The sequence below is a fragment of the Lontra canadensis genome, unplaced genomic scaffold (genome assembly GCF_010015895.1).
Source record: "Lontra canadensis isolate GAN:19392208 unplaced genomic scaffold, GSC_riverotter_1.0 scaffold40, whole genome shotgun sequence".
Lineage (NCBI taxonomy): Eukaryota > Metazoa > Chordata > Mammalia > Carnivora > Mustelidae > Lontra > Lontra canadensis.
Window position 1 is genome coordinate 11,844,447 of NW_022631034.1, and position 15,143 is coordinate 11,859,589.

The 15,143-nt window shown below is 36.7% G+C and overlaps 1 protein-coding gene across 1 annotated transcript; it reads left to right on the forward strand.

The window, feature by feature from the left end:
• The first annotated feature begins 349 nt into the window (after window positions 1-349).
• LOC116875047 (interferon-induced protein 44-like) lies at window positions 350-14,939 on the forward strand. Its single transcript, XM_032870187.1, has 8 exons — window positions 350-869; window positions 1,387-1,435; window positions 2,191-2,386; window positions 2,986-3,138; window positions 5,711-5,882; window positions 13,487-13,587; window positions 13,882-14,054; window positions 14,786-14,939. The coding sequence occupies exons 1-7, from the start codon at window positions 392-394 to the stop codon at window positions 14,044-14,046; spliced, it is 1,314 nt and encodes a 437-aa protein (XP_032726078.1). The 5' UTR covers window positions 350-391; the 3' UTR covers window positions 14,047-14,054; window positions 14,786-14,939.
• The last annotated feature ends 204 nt before the right edge of the window (window positions 14,940-15,143 follow it).

The window sequence follows — 15,143 nt, forward strand, 5'->3', positions numbered from 1 at the left end:
GTATGTATATATGTATACATATATCTATGTACATATATGTACACATATCTATATACATATATGTATATGTACATATGTATACATATATCTATGTATGTATACATACATATATCTATGTATATACACATGCATACACGTAGAGAGAGGAATGGAAAACAGTAGGCTATATATAGGATATATCCTACATATATATAGATATATATATGTATATACACACGCATACACATTTCTTTTTTTTTTTTGCCTTGTGGTCTAAATAACATATTTTAATTGGGCCAGAGGGAAAAAAAATAACGTGTTGGAGCTAGAAGCAGAAATCTGTGCTTTAAACCATTGTGATATACTAACTAGCCTCTCAACTTATTATTGTTTTTCTATCAGATACAGAACAATGGCAGTAGTAACCAGATTGACATGGAGTGAGGAGAAGAGTCTGGAGAAGATGCTTGGGAACGTGTCCTTGAGACTTCTTTATAAGTCTAGTGTTCATGAGAGTGACATTCATAGTATGAATGAAAAGTGCACTCATCAGAGACCTACTGTAACAATAATTTACGTTGGTAACATTGTTCTTGGGGTCTTTATGCTTGGGGATCATCCTGAAGTGCATGACAATTTAAAAAGGGCCAATCCTTCCTTCTATTTTTCGTTTCAAAAGAATGATGTAACTGCAATGAAAACTGCAGTTTTAGAAACAGAAACAAAAATTAACTCTGGACGACTGGTCTGTTATTCTTCTGGCCAAGAGGTGTTTTCTGTACATCCAGGCGAAAGCAGCTTTTCGATGAATGATTCATTAAGGAGTACTTTACACATACATTTTCGTTTTAGCAGCAAGTATTCGGAATGTGAAGTTTTTCACGTTGAAGGTATGTTAAATTAGATAATCCTCCATTCTGATTCTAGTATCTCGTTGTGTTCATGGGTCATAATTGAGCTGCAAGAACAAGGACAAATGAGAGGAAAGTCAGATTTCATGCCATCAGCTTTCTCGTTCATAAACTTCAAAATGAAACTTAGGGAGTGTGAAGGTTGTGAGGTATCACTTCGAATGTATAGGCAGCTTTGAGCAAAGCAAGCTGAGAAGTAGGAGTGGAGAATTGGAGAGGGAGAGCCGGCGAGGGCGGGGTTTATGTTGGCGCAATGACGGCTTTTGGGTCAGCTGTAAGATCTCTAGGTGTAGTTAGGTGAGAGTTTCCAGAACCAGTTACTGTGCAGGGAGGTTAATTTTCCCTTCTCTTCATGTGATGTTGCCAACTCTAGCTCCTAACTGGACAGCCCAGCCCTGGTTTGTGTAAGCAGACTCTCTGACCCATTCAGAAGGCACACTGGGGCATATTTAGCCGGGCAAGTTAAAAAGCTTATTATGCTGTTTCTTTCCTACAGGAATTGGGGATGATATAAACTACATAAGCAAGATAACAGGAGCCACCAAGTAAGTTAGGTTCTTGGACTATCTGTTACTTATTTTATTTAGGACACGTCTATAAATGGTGTTGGAAATGAACGAGTAAAATAAAGATCATATAAGTTGGAGTGATAAAAAATGAGTTATAATGTTATTTTATAATATGTTCAAGGCAATTTATGGCAACAACAGGGACAAAATCACTACCAACTGCAAACCTTTAAAATAATCTACCTGGTGATAGTTTGGCTTTATGTTTCACATTGGACTTGCTAGATTCAAAGTCTTCCAGACAGAAGAGTCTAGAGGACTGTTTCAGATAATTCCTGTGAAGGCTTTCCCTGGATATAAAGGTTTTGGGGGAGTTTCAGTAAGTTTTAAAAACAAAGCCTTCTTTCCCCAATCTATAGATAAATATCTGCATTGCATATATTTTATTTCTCCTTAATATAATATTATTACTGAAATAATGCTCATCTTCAGGGTTGTTGGAATTTGTTAGATCTGTGTGGTCTAACGCTCATAGTTTTTAACAGTGATTTGGTTGCTGGTTAATGTTTCTTTATTTGGTTAATATTTCTTTATTTGGATATAGATAAACACATTGTCTTCAAGCACAAAATGCATTAACTTTAGACCATTTCAAATCATATGATAGATGTTAATGCCAAGATTATAAGTAATGAAAACATACTTGTAAAGGGAAGGAAAGAAGCAGCAGAATTGCACTGTTCCTGTGAAAGTTTGGCTCTTGTCTTTAAGTATTGCGTGTTATTTGACAGGCACAGAAATTCACTTCTACTCGAACTCAGAACCTACAAGCCCTGTGTAGACTTTGTTTCAGAAATTCGTATTCTCTTGCTGGGTCCAGTTGGGTCTGGAAAGTCTAGTTTTATCAATTCAGTGAAGTCTGTTTTCCAAGGCCGTCTGACTCGCCAAGCCACAGTGGGGTCTGATGTCACCAGCATTACTGAACAGGTAAGTTGATTTAAGGATTTCCTGAGGATTTTGTTTTATTGATTATAATTTTCAGGTTTGTTCATTTCTTCACCATTTTCTCTTAGAACATTAACCTCCTCCTGATCCAAGCAATTAAATGCTAAATCAAATATAAAAAAGGAGCAAAAGTTGATTCAGAATTCCCTCCACTGAGTTGTGTTTCACTGAGAGGCTTTCCATTTTTATGCATGCAAGAAGTAGTAATTCGAAGAATGCTTTTTGGTACTTGTTAAAAAATTGCAATTGATAATTTTGGGGGGAAATAATTTTTTTTCATAAAAATGTCCTTTAGCTTAACATTGTAATATAGATTCATAATTGTATTTTAAAATGATTAAAAATATTTAATTTTTTTCTGTCTAAAATATTTATTATGTTAACTATCAATAGCTATAACCTACATAAATAAAATACCTTTGAGATTCTCAATAATTTTTAAGAGTGTCAGGTGATCCTGAGACCAAAATGTTTGAAGACCACAGTGTTAAAATATTAACCACTCTCTGTTCTTCCTATTGTCATGTCTTGAGTGCTAGTAGAAGAATGAATTTTTACCTTTGATATACTTTGTTTTATAGTATAGGATATATCCTATTAAAGATGGGAGACATGGCAAATACCTGCCATTTAGGTTGTGTGACTCCATGGGTCTACATGAGAAAGAAGGAGTAGGATTGTGCATGGATGACATACCCTACATCTTAAAAGGCTGCATGCCAGACAGATATCAGGTAAGAACTCTCCAATCTCTAAAACATTTAAAATCAGTTTCATCAATTGTTTTTGTTAAATTTTTACCCCATAAGGCAGTTTCAACTGTCATAAGGTATTTTCTTTTTTTTTTTTTTTTTTTTTTTATTTATTTGACAGACAGATCACAAGTAGGCAGAGAGGTAGGCAGAGAGAGACAGGAGGAGGAGGCAGGCTCCCTGCTGAGCAGAGAGCCCGATGCGGGACTCGATCCCAGGACCCTGGGATCAGGACCTGAGCTGAAGGCAGAGGCTTTAACCACTGAGCCACCCAGGCGCCCCCATAAGGTATTTTCAACATCAACCAACACTACTCTACTTTAAATGAATAAGTACTCAAATAAGTAAAATAGAGTAACTTATTTTCTAGAGCATTAAGAAAGAAAGCCTGGGGTGCATGGCTGGCTCTGTCCGTAGAACTCGTGACTCTTGAGTCTGGGCCATGAGTTCGAACCACACTGGCTGTGGTGATAACTTAAAAAAAAAAAAAAAGGTGATCTCAAAAGAAAAAAAAAAAAGGAGAGAAAGATCAGAAAAGAAATGCAGCCAAATTACTCATAAAGATTCCAGAAAAAGGACAGGAGGAGATTGTGTTTATATCATTCTTTATTGTAAAATAGATAGGAATGTTATATTTTAATCTCATGCACTTTTTTTGATCAATTAGACAAAATCTTGGAACAATTAACCACTTTTTGTCGAAGTGTGCTATTATTATACTCTAAGTACTTAGATTTCACTACTTAAATGCTACCTAATTACCTACGTCCAAAGGTTGGCTCTGCCACTAGTTGGATGTGTACCCATAAGCAAGTTACATACTTGTCTTTGTAAGTCTTACTTTTTTATGTATGAACTGTAGGTGATCATAATGCCCATTTCATAGGGTGCCTGAGAAGATAAATCAGATGATATACTTTTCATTCTCAAAAGGTCAACCATTATCATCACTTTTCTTTTAGGCATTGGTATAATACAATCTCTGAACAGTGACTTCTGTTGTGCTTGATTGGAAACCTTAACTATGTACTCATACATTTAAAAAAACCGTGATTAAAAACCTAATTTGTGGGGCGCCTGGGTGGCTCAGTGTGTTAAGCCTCTGCCTTCGGCTCGGGTCATGGTCTCAGGGTCCTGGGATTGAGCCCCACATCGGGCTCTCTGCTCAGCGGGGAGCCTGCTTCCTCCCCCTCTCTCTCTCTGCCTGCTTCTCTGTCTACTTGTGATCTCCCTCTCTCTGTCAAATAAATAAATAAAATCTTAAAAAAAAAAAAACGACAAAAACCTAATTTGTGCCAGATGCTATGCTGCTTACTGGAAACACAGGGTTGACTAAGAACATAATTTTTATCCTCACAATCTAAGGAGACATAAGATACAGGGAGGTGGAACAGAGCAGAGAAATGGGAGATATTGCGAGCCTATGAAAACCTTCATTTTTTACAACAGAGAAGACTCAATTCAGTCCAACATGGAAAAATATGGGAAAAAAATAACGAGTATAGCCCTTTACTATATTTTTATTTATTTATTTTTATATTTCTTATCTATCTATTTATTTTTTAAGATTTTATTTATTTATTTGAAAAAGAGGGGGAGCAGCAGGCAGAGGCAGAGGGAGAAGCAGGCTCCCCATTGAGCAGGGAGCTCTATTCCAAGACTCTGGGAGCATGACCTGAGCCCAAGGCAGCCGCTTAACCGACTGAGCCACTTAGGCGCCACCCCTCGCCCCCTCCCCCCCTTTACTGTATTTTTAAATCTATTTTCTTAATCCTAGAAAAATTCTTGTTCTGTGGTAAGGGGATACTAACTTAAAATTTGATATTTCTTCTGTTTCATTTTTATTTATTTTTCTTCTGCAAAATTAAGGAAACTATAGTATTTAAAAATGCATTTTCAATGTATTTTTCTCTTTCCTTTTTTTTCTATTAGTCCATTTAAGAACAGAAAATGTTTAGAGAGGGGCTCGTGGGTGGTTCAGTGGGTTAAGGCTTCTGCCTTCAGCTCAGGTCATGATCCCAGGGTCCTGGGATCGAGCCCCACATCGGACTCTCTGCTCAGCGGGGAGCCTGCTTCCCTTCCTCTCTCTCTGCCTGCCTCTCTGCCCACTTGTGATCTGTCTGTCAAATAAATAAATAAAATCTTAAAAAAAAAAGAAAGTGTTTAGTGAGAAATCTTAAATGATGTTTAACCAGTTGCAATGGTAGTTTTCTTTCTTTCTTTCTTTCTTTCTTTCTTTCTTTAGGCTGGGATTTGAGATTAGCTTTTTAAACATTATACTTTCCTGAGATATTTCCATTATGGATAATGTAAAGTGTGTGTAATTCTCATTTTCACCAGTGCAATGATGTGGTTTTTCTATAAGCAAGATATAATATTACACTCACAGTGGAGAGGAAGTATGGAAGGACACTACTAATTAACCTGGGGAAAGAGTGGGTAGAGGGAGGAAAGTTTCAGTTTGGAGGTTAGTGGTAGTCACATTTGAAGCATGAATGTGTCTTAAAGAACTCAGCAAAGACTCTCTAAATGTTATCTTATGTTTCTATAACAGTTGAACCCCAGTAGACCAATTACACCCAATCATCCTAACTTCATTGCCTCTCCGTCACTGAAGGACAGGATTCACTGTGTGGCTTATGTCCTAGATATCAACTCTATCAATGATTTCTCCTCTAAGATGGTGGCAAAGTTCCAACAAATTCAGAAAGAAGTCTTGAGCTATGGTGAGTCTAATTGTCCTTATCAAAAAACTTCTATTTTGAAATAATTACAGATTCACAGAAGGTTGCAAGGAGAGTTCAGAGAGGTCCTATGGACCTTTCACCCAGTTTCCTGAATCCCGGGTTGGTTGGTGGCAATAGCAGACAGAGGTCATTCATGTTTTTTGTTTTTTGTTTTTTGTTTTTGTCACATGTGCTTTTCCAGTGGCTTGATAGGGTGGTCACCTCCCCAGGTTATGTGACCTGACCAGGAAGATCAAACGCAGAAAAATGACACTGTTACAATGCAAGCGTGTGCTTCTGTATTGTTGAATCATATGTGTAGATTTAAAAGTAGTGAGTGGGTCTCTCTCACTTACAGTCTAGCTGCTTTTCAGTCTGTGGCTTTCTCACTGGATCTCAGCGACTGGGTTTGCGTGGGAGCCCTTGAAGATTGGGATCTCTGTTCTTCATAGGTCTGTGATTCTCTTGGTCTTAATCCCCACTGATTTTCAAGACCAGACATTTTGGGGCTTATCTTTTTGGTGCCAGCCCCCAGGGTTGGGATGCCTGATGTAAGGCACAGTCTCTTCGTCCCTTGAGAAAGAGGTCATATTTTTTTTGAGTCCCACCTGACTTTGGGGTCACTGCATCTGGAGTGGGGTGCTGGGTAAGGCAGTGTCTCTGCCTCTCATACCTTTCTGGATGCAGTTCTTGTTTTCGTGTGCGGAGGTGCTATTCATCTAGTTGTCGGGTCCTTTTCAGAGGAAAATTATTCTATATGTAGTTGTAAATTAGCTGTGTCTGTAGGTGGAGGTGAGTTCACAGTTTTCTTATGCTGCCATCTTTAATTCCTCCTCTACGGGCATTTTAGAATTATTTTGTCTATTTTCACAAAAAAAAATTTTGATTGGATATTGATAGTAATTACATTAAAAACATATAAATTTTGAGAGAATTGACATCTTTACTCTGTTGAGTTCTTCTAATCCATGAACATAATATATCTACCCATTTATTTAGATCTTTGATTTCTTTCAACAGTGCTCCACAGTTTTTAACTTTCAAGTCCTGTTCATATTTTACTAGATTTATACCTCGGTGTTTAATTTTAAAAAATGGTATCATATTTGTAATTTTGGTTTCCAGGTGCTTCTTGCTAGGACATAATTTACAATAGAATTTTGTACGCAGATCTTGTCTCTTGTGATCTTGCTGAACTCACTTATTAGTTCTAGGAAAGGTGGGTTTTTTTTTTTTTTTTCCATGCCATTTTAAACTGGGATAATTTTCTCCTTCTTTTTAATCTGCATGCCTTTTATTTCCTTTTCCTGTCATATTGTTCTGGCTAGAAGTTCCAGTACTATGTTGAATAATAGTGTTGATACCACATACCCTTGTGGTGTTTCTGATCTTAGGGGGAGAATAGTCAGTGTTTCACCATTATGAAGATAGTTATGAGTTTTTATTTTTTTAATTTTTTTTTTACAGTTCTTTGTTAGTTTGAGGAAGTTCTCTGTTCTTAGTTCTCTGAGCGTTTTTGTTCATGAATGGATGTTGAATTTTATCAAATAGTTTTTCCCCACAGTTTGACATAATCCTGAAATTGATCTTTGTCTTCTTAATATGGAGGATTACATTAATTTTTGAATCTTGAACCAGCCTTGTCTCTTTAAAATAAAACCCGTGTAATCATGATGTATAATTCTATTTACATTTGCTGTCTTATTGATAATGTTTTATTAAAAAATATTTGTATCTATATTTATGAGGGATATTGGGCTGTAGTTTTTTGTTTTTGTTTTTGTTTTTATTTTTCCAGATGTTGTCAGGTTTTGGTGTCAGAGTAACACTGGCTTCATAAAATGAGTTAGGAAATGTTCCTCTTCCATTTTCTTGAAGGGATTATAAAGAATTGGTGTTATTTCTCTTAAAATATTTGTTAGAGTCTTTCAATGAAATCATCTAGTGTGGAGATGTATTTTTCAGTTTTTTTTTTTTAAGATTTTTTATTTACGTATTTGAGAGAGAGAGAATGAGAGAGAGAGAGCATTAGAGGGAGAAGGTCAGAGGGAGAAGCAGACTCGCTGCTGAACAGTGAGCTGGATGCAAGACTTGATCCTGGGACTCCAGGACCACGACCAGAGCCGAAGGTAGTCGATTAACCAACTGATCCAACCAGATGCCCCTTTTCAGGATTTTTAATGACCAGAATTTAATTAATAAATTAAATTTTGGGCATTAAATTTTTTTGTAGCGACAAAAAACTACAACCCAAAATAGTTAGCAAGCTATTAAAATAATTTGTTTCATATTAGGTGAGTTGGGATAGTTTTGTAATTTTTAGTTCAGTCTTTTCCACCTAAGTTGTCAAATTTATGTGTGTAAAATTGTTCGTATCATCTCCTCATTATTTCTTTTCTCTCTGTGGGGTCTGTAAGGATATCCCCTGTGTCCTTCATCATGTTGGTGATTTATGTCTTTTCTTTTGTTTCTCTGTCACTATTTCTAAAGGTTTGTCAATTCTATTGATCTTTTCAAGGATCTATGTTTTTGTTTCATTGATACTTTAAATTGTTTTCCTGTTTTCAATTTGTTCATTGATTTCTGCTGTTTAATTTCTTTCATCTTCTTGATGTGGATATACTTTGCTTTCTTTTTTCTAAGTTTTTGAGGAGAGGAACTTAGATTGTTGATTTTGGACTTCTCTTTTCTATTATAAACATTGAATGTTACATGTTTTTCTGTAAACACTTGTTTAGTTATGTACACAATTTTTGATATGTTATATTTTTATTATCTTCCATTTAATGTATCTTTTATTTCCCTTGAAACTTCCTTTAGGACTCATGGATTATTTAGAATGTATTGTTTAGTTTTTAAGTGCATGGAGTTTTTCTCGTTACCATTCTGTTATTGACTTACAATTTGATCCATTATGGTCAAAGGATACACTCTGATTTAAATTCTTTAAATAGGTTTTGAAGTTAAATTATGGCTTAGTCTATAGTATATTTTGGTAAATGCTCCATGGTACTTAAAAATTATGTGTATGTTCTACAAGTGTTGATTAGATAGGTTTTCTTGGTTTTTGGTATGACAAGTGATTCTTGATTATACCTTTAATATTTGGGATATTATACTGTGAGACCCTGGATCTTATTTATTTATTTATTTTTCTTTTTTAAAAAAGATTTTATTTATTTGAGAGAGAGAGAAAGAGAAAGCACAAGTTGGGGGGAGGGAGAGGGACAAGCAGACTCCACACCAAGTACAGAGACAAACTCCGGTCTCCATCTGAAGACCCCGAGTCCATGACCCAAGCCAAAATCAAGAGTCAGATGCTCAACTGAGTTGGCCTCTTCTGACACTGGTAAAGAGGGAGGGGGCACACTATTACTGATGGTTGGGGTGGATGACTGGAATCCCCGAGTAGTATCCATTGATACCATCAAGAGGGACCTAGCACAGTACAGGTATCAAAGTCCTGGCTCCCTACCCATTCTTATTCTATGATACTATCCTGGCAGAATATGGAGGATAGAGAAGGGAAGTGACACTTCTGTGAATGCGACTGAGGTTCTTTCATGGTGTTTGGCTGGCATAGTGTGGCTACTGTGTGAAAGTTTTTTGTCTTGTTAGGTTGCTCCTTTTCTCATGCTTGGCAAGATACAACAGACTTCCTGCCTTCTCCACCCCCCAGTCCTTTCCCTTTCCTTTTCCCTTCCCCTTTTGTTCCTTTCTTTCCTTTTCCTTTCACCAGTTCCAGTTCGCTTTCCCTAGAGGTGTACTTCTCTAGCTGCCAATATAGGATTTATGAAGTAAAAAGAAAAGCTAGAGAACTCACCACCATATTATGATTGTAATAATGAACTAGCAAAAAGCGAAATTGAGAAAATAGTCTTTTACAATTACATCAAAAAGAATAGAGTATCTAAGAATAAATTTAACCAAGGAAGTGAAAGACCTGCATACTGAAAACTGTAAGACATTAATGCAAGAAATTGAAGAAGACACAAATAAATAGAAAGATATTCAGTACTTAGGGATCAGAAGAATTCATATTAAGGTGTGCCTACTCTCCAAAGCAATGCACAGATTCAATGCTATCCTTATCAAAATTCCAATAACATTTTTTACAGAAATAGAACAAATAATCCTAAAATTTGTATGGAACCACGAAAGACCCCAAATAGCCAAAGCAATCTTGAGAAAGAAGAACAAAGCTGGAAGCATCATGTTCCCTGATTTTAAATTCTATTACAAAATCATAGTGATTTTTAAAGTATGGTATTAACATAAAAATGGACACATAGATCAAGAGAAGAGAATAGAGAGCCCAGAAATAAATCCACACATTTTAGTCAATTAATTTATGACAAAGGGGCCAATAATACCCAGTGCGGAAAGATAGTCTCTTCAATAAATGGTGTTGAGAAAACTAGACAGCCACATGCAAAAGAATAAAACCCAACCACTGTCTTACACCAGAAACAAAAATGAACTCAAAATGCATTAAATTCTTGAATGTTAGGCCTGTAATCATAAAAGAAAACATAGGTGGTAAGCTCTTCACGGTAGACCTTGGAGATGATTCACTGACTCTCACATTAAAAGTAAAAGCAACAAAAGCAAAAATAAACAAATGAAACTGCAGCAACCTAAAAAGCTTCTGCACAGCAAAGGAAACCATCAACAAAACAGAAAGGCAGCCTACTGACTAGAAAAAAATATTTGCAGATCATATAACTGATAAGAAATAGGTATCTAAAATATTTAAAGGGGTGCTTGGGTGGCTCAGTCAGTTAAGCGTCTGACTCTTGATTTTGGCTCAGGTCATGATCTCAGGGTCCTGGGATAGAGCTTCACGTTGGGCTCTGCACTCAGCAGGGAGTCTACTCAAGGATTCTCTCTCCCTCCATTCTTTGCCCCTTCCCCATACCTCTTTCTCTCTCTGTAATAAATAAATCTTAAAAAAATAAAATATGTAAGAATCCATATCATCAAAAACAAAACAAAACATAAAAGCAATCTAATTAAAAATGGGCAGACAATGAGTAAACAGCTTTCCAAAGAAGACATACAGAAGGTCATCAGGTACCTGTAAAGATGCTCAACATCATTAATCATCAAGGAAACACATAATAAAACCACAGTGAGGTATCATGTCACACCTGATAGAACAGCTATTATCAAAAGAAGATCAGAAATAACAAGTACTGGTGAAGATGTGGAAAAAAGGGAATGTGTGTACACCATTAGTGGGCACATAAATTGGTGTGGCCATTATGAAAATAGTACAGAGTTTCCTTAAAAATTTAAAAATAAAACTACCATACAATATGGGTACTTATCTGAAGAAAATGAAAACACTGACTCAAAAAAATATATGCACTCCCCCACCATGTTCGTTGCAGCACTATTTACAATGGCCAAGATATAAGAACAACCTAACGGTCCATCAGTGGATCAATGGATAAAGAAGATGGGGTGTATACACACAAACACACACACACACTCACTCCCACACACAGGAATATTATTCAGTCACAAAAAAGAATGAAATCTTGCCCTTTGCAACAACCCTGGTGGACCTCAAGGGCATTATGATAAGTGCAGTAAGTCAGACAGAGAAAGATGAACACCAAATGAGCTCTCCTATATGTGAAATGTTTAAAAGAAAAAAAAAAAGCTCATAGAGACAGAGTAGAGATTAGTGGTTACCAGACGTGAGGAAATGGAGGTGGGAGAAATAGGTGATGGGTATAGGTGGTCGAACGGTAAAAAGACTTTTAAAAAAGAGAATTGTTTGGTCATTTATACTCTAGAGCCTCTTCTTTAGTATATCAGTAGAAATACCACTTAACATAGAAAGCTGCACAGTGTAATGTACAGAGGATTGTCTTAGTGATGAAGTAAATCTAGATTTTTTAATAGTCATAACTTGATCTTGTGAAAGTTAACTTCAGGGGACTGAACTTTAGTTTCCTGTGTAATGGGAATAAGTTCTGAATCTAAATATTGTAAGATTGTAATATTTAAATATTATAATCTAAATTTTGTAGTAAGTACATTAGATGTACTCAATGTAAGTATATAAACATACACAGATCTATTTCAGTTTACAATGGGCTTAGTGTAATTTGAGAATGCATTTATTTATTTATTTATTTATTTTTAAAGATTTTATTTATTTAGTTGACAGAGAGAGACACAGAGAGAGAGAGGGAACACAAGCAGGGGGCAGTGGGAGAGGGAGAAGCAGGCTTCCCGTGGAGCAAGGAGCCCAATGCGGAGCTTGATCCCAGGACCCTGGGCTCATGACCTGAGCCAAAGGCAGACACCCAACTGACTGAGCCACCCAGACACTCCCTAGAAATGTATTTAATGCGCCTAACCTACCAACATTGCAGCTTAGTGTAGCCTGTCTTAAGCATGCTGGGAACACTTACGTTACCCTGTAGCTGGGCAAAATCATGTAATGCAAAGCTATTTTATAATAAAGTGTTGAGTATCTCATGTCATTTATTGAGTGCTGTAGTGAAAATGAGAAAAAGAATGGTTGTAAGTTTATAAGTTGTTTACCCTGTGGTCACGTGCTGACTAAGAGGTACTACACTATGTATCACTAGCCCCAGAAAAGGTCAAAATTCCAAACTTGGAAGTATGGTTTATTCCAAATTCATAATGCTTTTGCACCATCGTTAGGTCAAAAAAATCTTAAGTTGAACCATCTGAAGTCAGGGACTGTCTGTATAAGCATGTAACAGCTCTAAAACGATGGTGGATTTGGGCTAAGACTGATTTACAAAGTGCTGAGGTCTGAAATGTTTTTCTCAAGGACATCTGGCCACACTCCATGCTGGGCAGCATGGCTTTGTTCATCTAACTAGGCTGATTTAGACCCTCTAAGAAAACATTGCATTAATTCTGAAAGAGAAGAATTGCATTTTAGCAGAAGTTGAAAAGAAATTATATGTGTCAATTGAGAACTGCCTTCTACACAAACCAGGTTTTATTTAATTGGCCAACCTTGTTAGTTATTCCTCTGGAACTTGGATAAAAGGAAGAGGGTAAAACAATCACGTAGGAATAGGGATCACAAACACTAGATTTATGTAAGGGGAAAATACTAAAAGCTCTGGTAAAGAAGTCTCTCAGGGGTATCCTTGAATGGCATTTGGAAATTTCGGGTTTATTTTTTCTCCTGGGAAAGCGTTCCTTAGTAAAGCAGAACTTTGATTTGATTAGAAGCCAACTGGGAGAGGACAAGAGGTCCTTAGTAGATTTCCAATCCTCACATATAACCTTCCTCACTTTCTAGGGTTCTTTTTCAGTCCTCAGTGTCCAGCAACCACTCGCCCCCTCCACCCCCCTGATCACCTTAAAACATATTATTTGGAATAATAGATGATTGCAATGCAGTGTGAATTTAGTTGCATTTAGAAATGATCTCTCTGCTGGAAGAAAAAGATCATTTCTCCTATCAGAAGAACTTCAGGTTTCATATTGACATTTACTAGGGATATTTCCTTTTTTTAGGAGAGCTGCTTTCACTCATACTTAATCTCTTTGTTGAAACATTGCTATTTATGATACAAAATAACTGATTTATCTCTTTGATATAGATACAGCCTGTGTACTCTTGCTTACTAAAGCAACTAATTGCGGTGAATTTTTTCAAGGCAATTTTTCAAACATGGATAAACCTATGACTTTCCAGAGCCAGGTAAAAAATATATTTCTAACCAGGCATTATTGTGATGGTGTTATATTGTGTGTATGTGTGTGTGTGTCTGTGTGTGTGTGCATGCACTCATACTATGTATTCATAGATAAATAAAGACATGGATTGATTGCCTTGTTAATTCAAGTTTATGTCCCACTTTAAAACAATAATTATTTGTATTATAATTATATTCAAAAGAGTAGTTTTCTTTTTGCTTTTTCAGTTTCTTTCTTGAATTATATTTGAATTCAGTCAATTTTCAGATATGAGTTATGCTTATTAATTTTTCCACAGATAATGGATGCCAGCAAAATGTTAAATGTTCCTATTTATAATACATTCGTGATTGAAAATTACACATCAGAGTGGGAGCTGGACCCTGTAAAGGACACTCAGATCCTCTTTGTGCTGAGGCAGATGTTACGGGTAGCAGAGGACTTCTTTGAGGACTTGCTTTGAGGAAACAGGTGATCTGGCCTCTTTCTGTCCCTCTCATAAAGCATGGTGCTTTTTGAAAATCCCATGGTTCAACCTCGCCGGATGACTGATGCCCATTAGCTGGCTCTAGACCTGATAGTTATGTGAGGATATGTGCTTAGCTTCTATTTTTTTAAATTTTGCTCTCAGATAAAATTGTAGGAATGTTCCAGCTCTGCATGTGACATCATTTGTCTTGGTTTTATTACTTGCCCCAACCCTGGACTGGCAGGACTCAATGGGAGTCATTGTCTGGTGACAGCCTCCTTATGACTTCTGCTTTCACTCATGTTTTGCCTTCAGTCCCTGAGAGCGTCTAATGGTTTCTTCTAGAATCTGTCCTTCCTCAAGCTCAAAGGTCAACCCTGAGCAGTGGTGGGCCAAGAAATGCAAACCACCATTTGGGAATTTAATTTCTGTGACAATTTTCTCAACCTCCCCAGCAAAATGGACTATCCCCTTACTTATTTGTCTATAGCACTTTATTTAGAACACTATGTGAGTACTAATACATTGAATAATCATTTTAAAATGGTTACTTGGATATCCACTTCCCTAAATAAATTGTGAGTTCTTTAGGAAGCAGTGTTTGGATTTTACATACCTTTGTATTCACAGAACTTAGCACAGTGTCTTATAGTGAGCAAGCATGCCCGCCATTATGCCTCTCTCCCAACTTCCCCAGGGTGATAACATGTACTGAAAAATTTTCTTCTTGTAGAAGGGAAGACTGGAAGAGAATAACATGCTGGAGAGAAGAAATGGACATGAAGGAGGGAGAATGTTTTACTTATCTTTGGCTGAAGATATGAATTTAAGCTAATTAAAAAGAACAGATATTTCCTAAGGACTTACATGTTATTTCTGTAAAAAAACCACAAAATTTTCATTAATCAATTTCAAACCATCCTGCCATGTCTCCCAAGTAGAGTGATCAAATAAGGTTACTAGTGCAAGTCAAGAAGAAGGTTATCTGGGGCGCCTGGGTGGCTCAGTGGGTGAAAGCCTCGGCTCAGGTCATGATGCTCTCTGCTCAGCGGGGAGCCTGCTTCCTTCTCACACTGCCTGCCTCTCTGCCT

Coding starts and splice junctions, on each gene's coding strand:
- LOC116875047 (XM_032870187.1), top strand. CDS start 392: ATGGCAGTAGTAACCAGATTGACATGGAGTGAGGAGAAGAGTCTGGAG. Junction 2,387..2,985: donor TCACCAGCATTACTGAACAG/GTAAGTTGATTT, acceptor TTTGTTTTATAG/TATAGGATATATCCTATTAA. Junction 3,139..5,710: donor GCATGCCAGACAGATATCAG/GTAAGAACTCTC, acceptor TTTCTATAACAG/TTGAACCCCAGTAGACCAAT.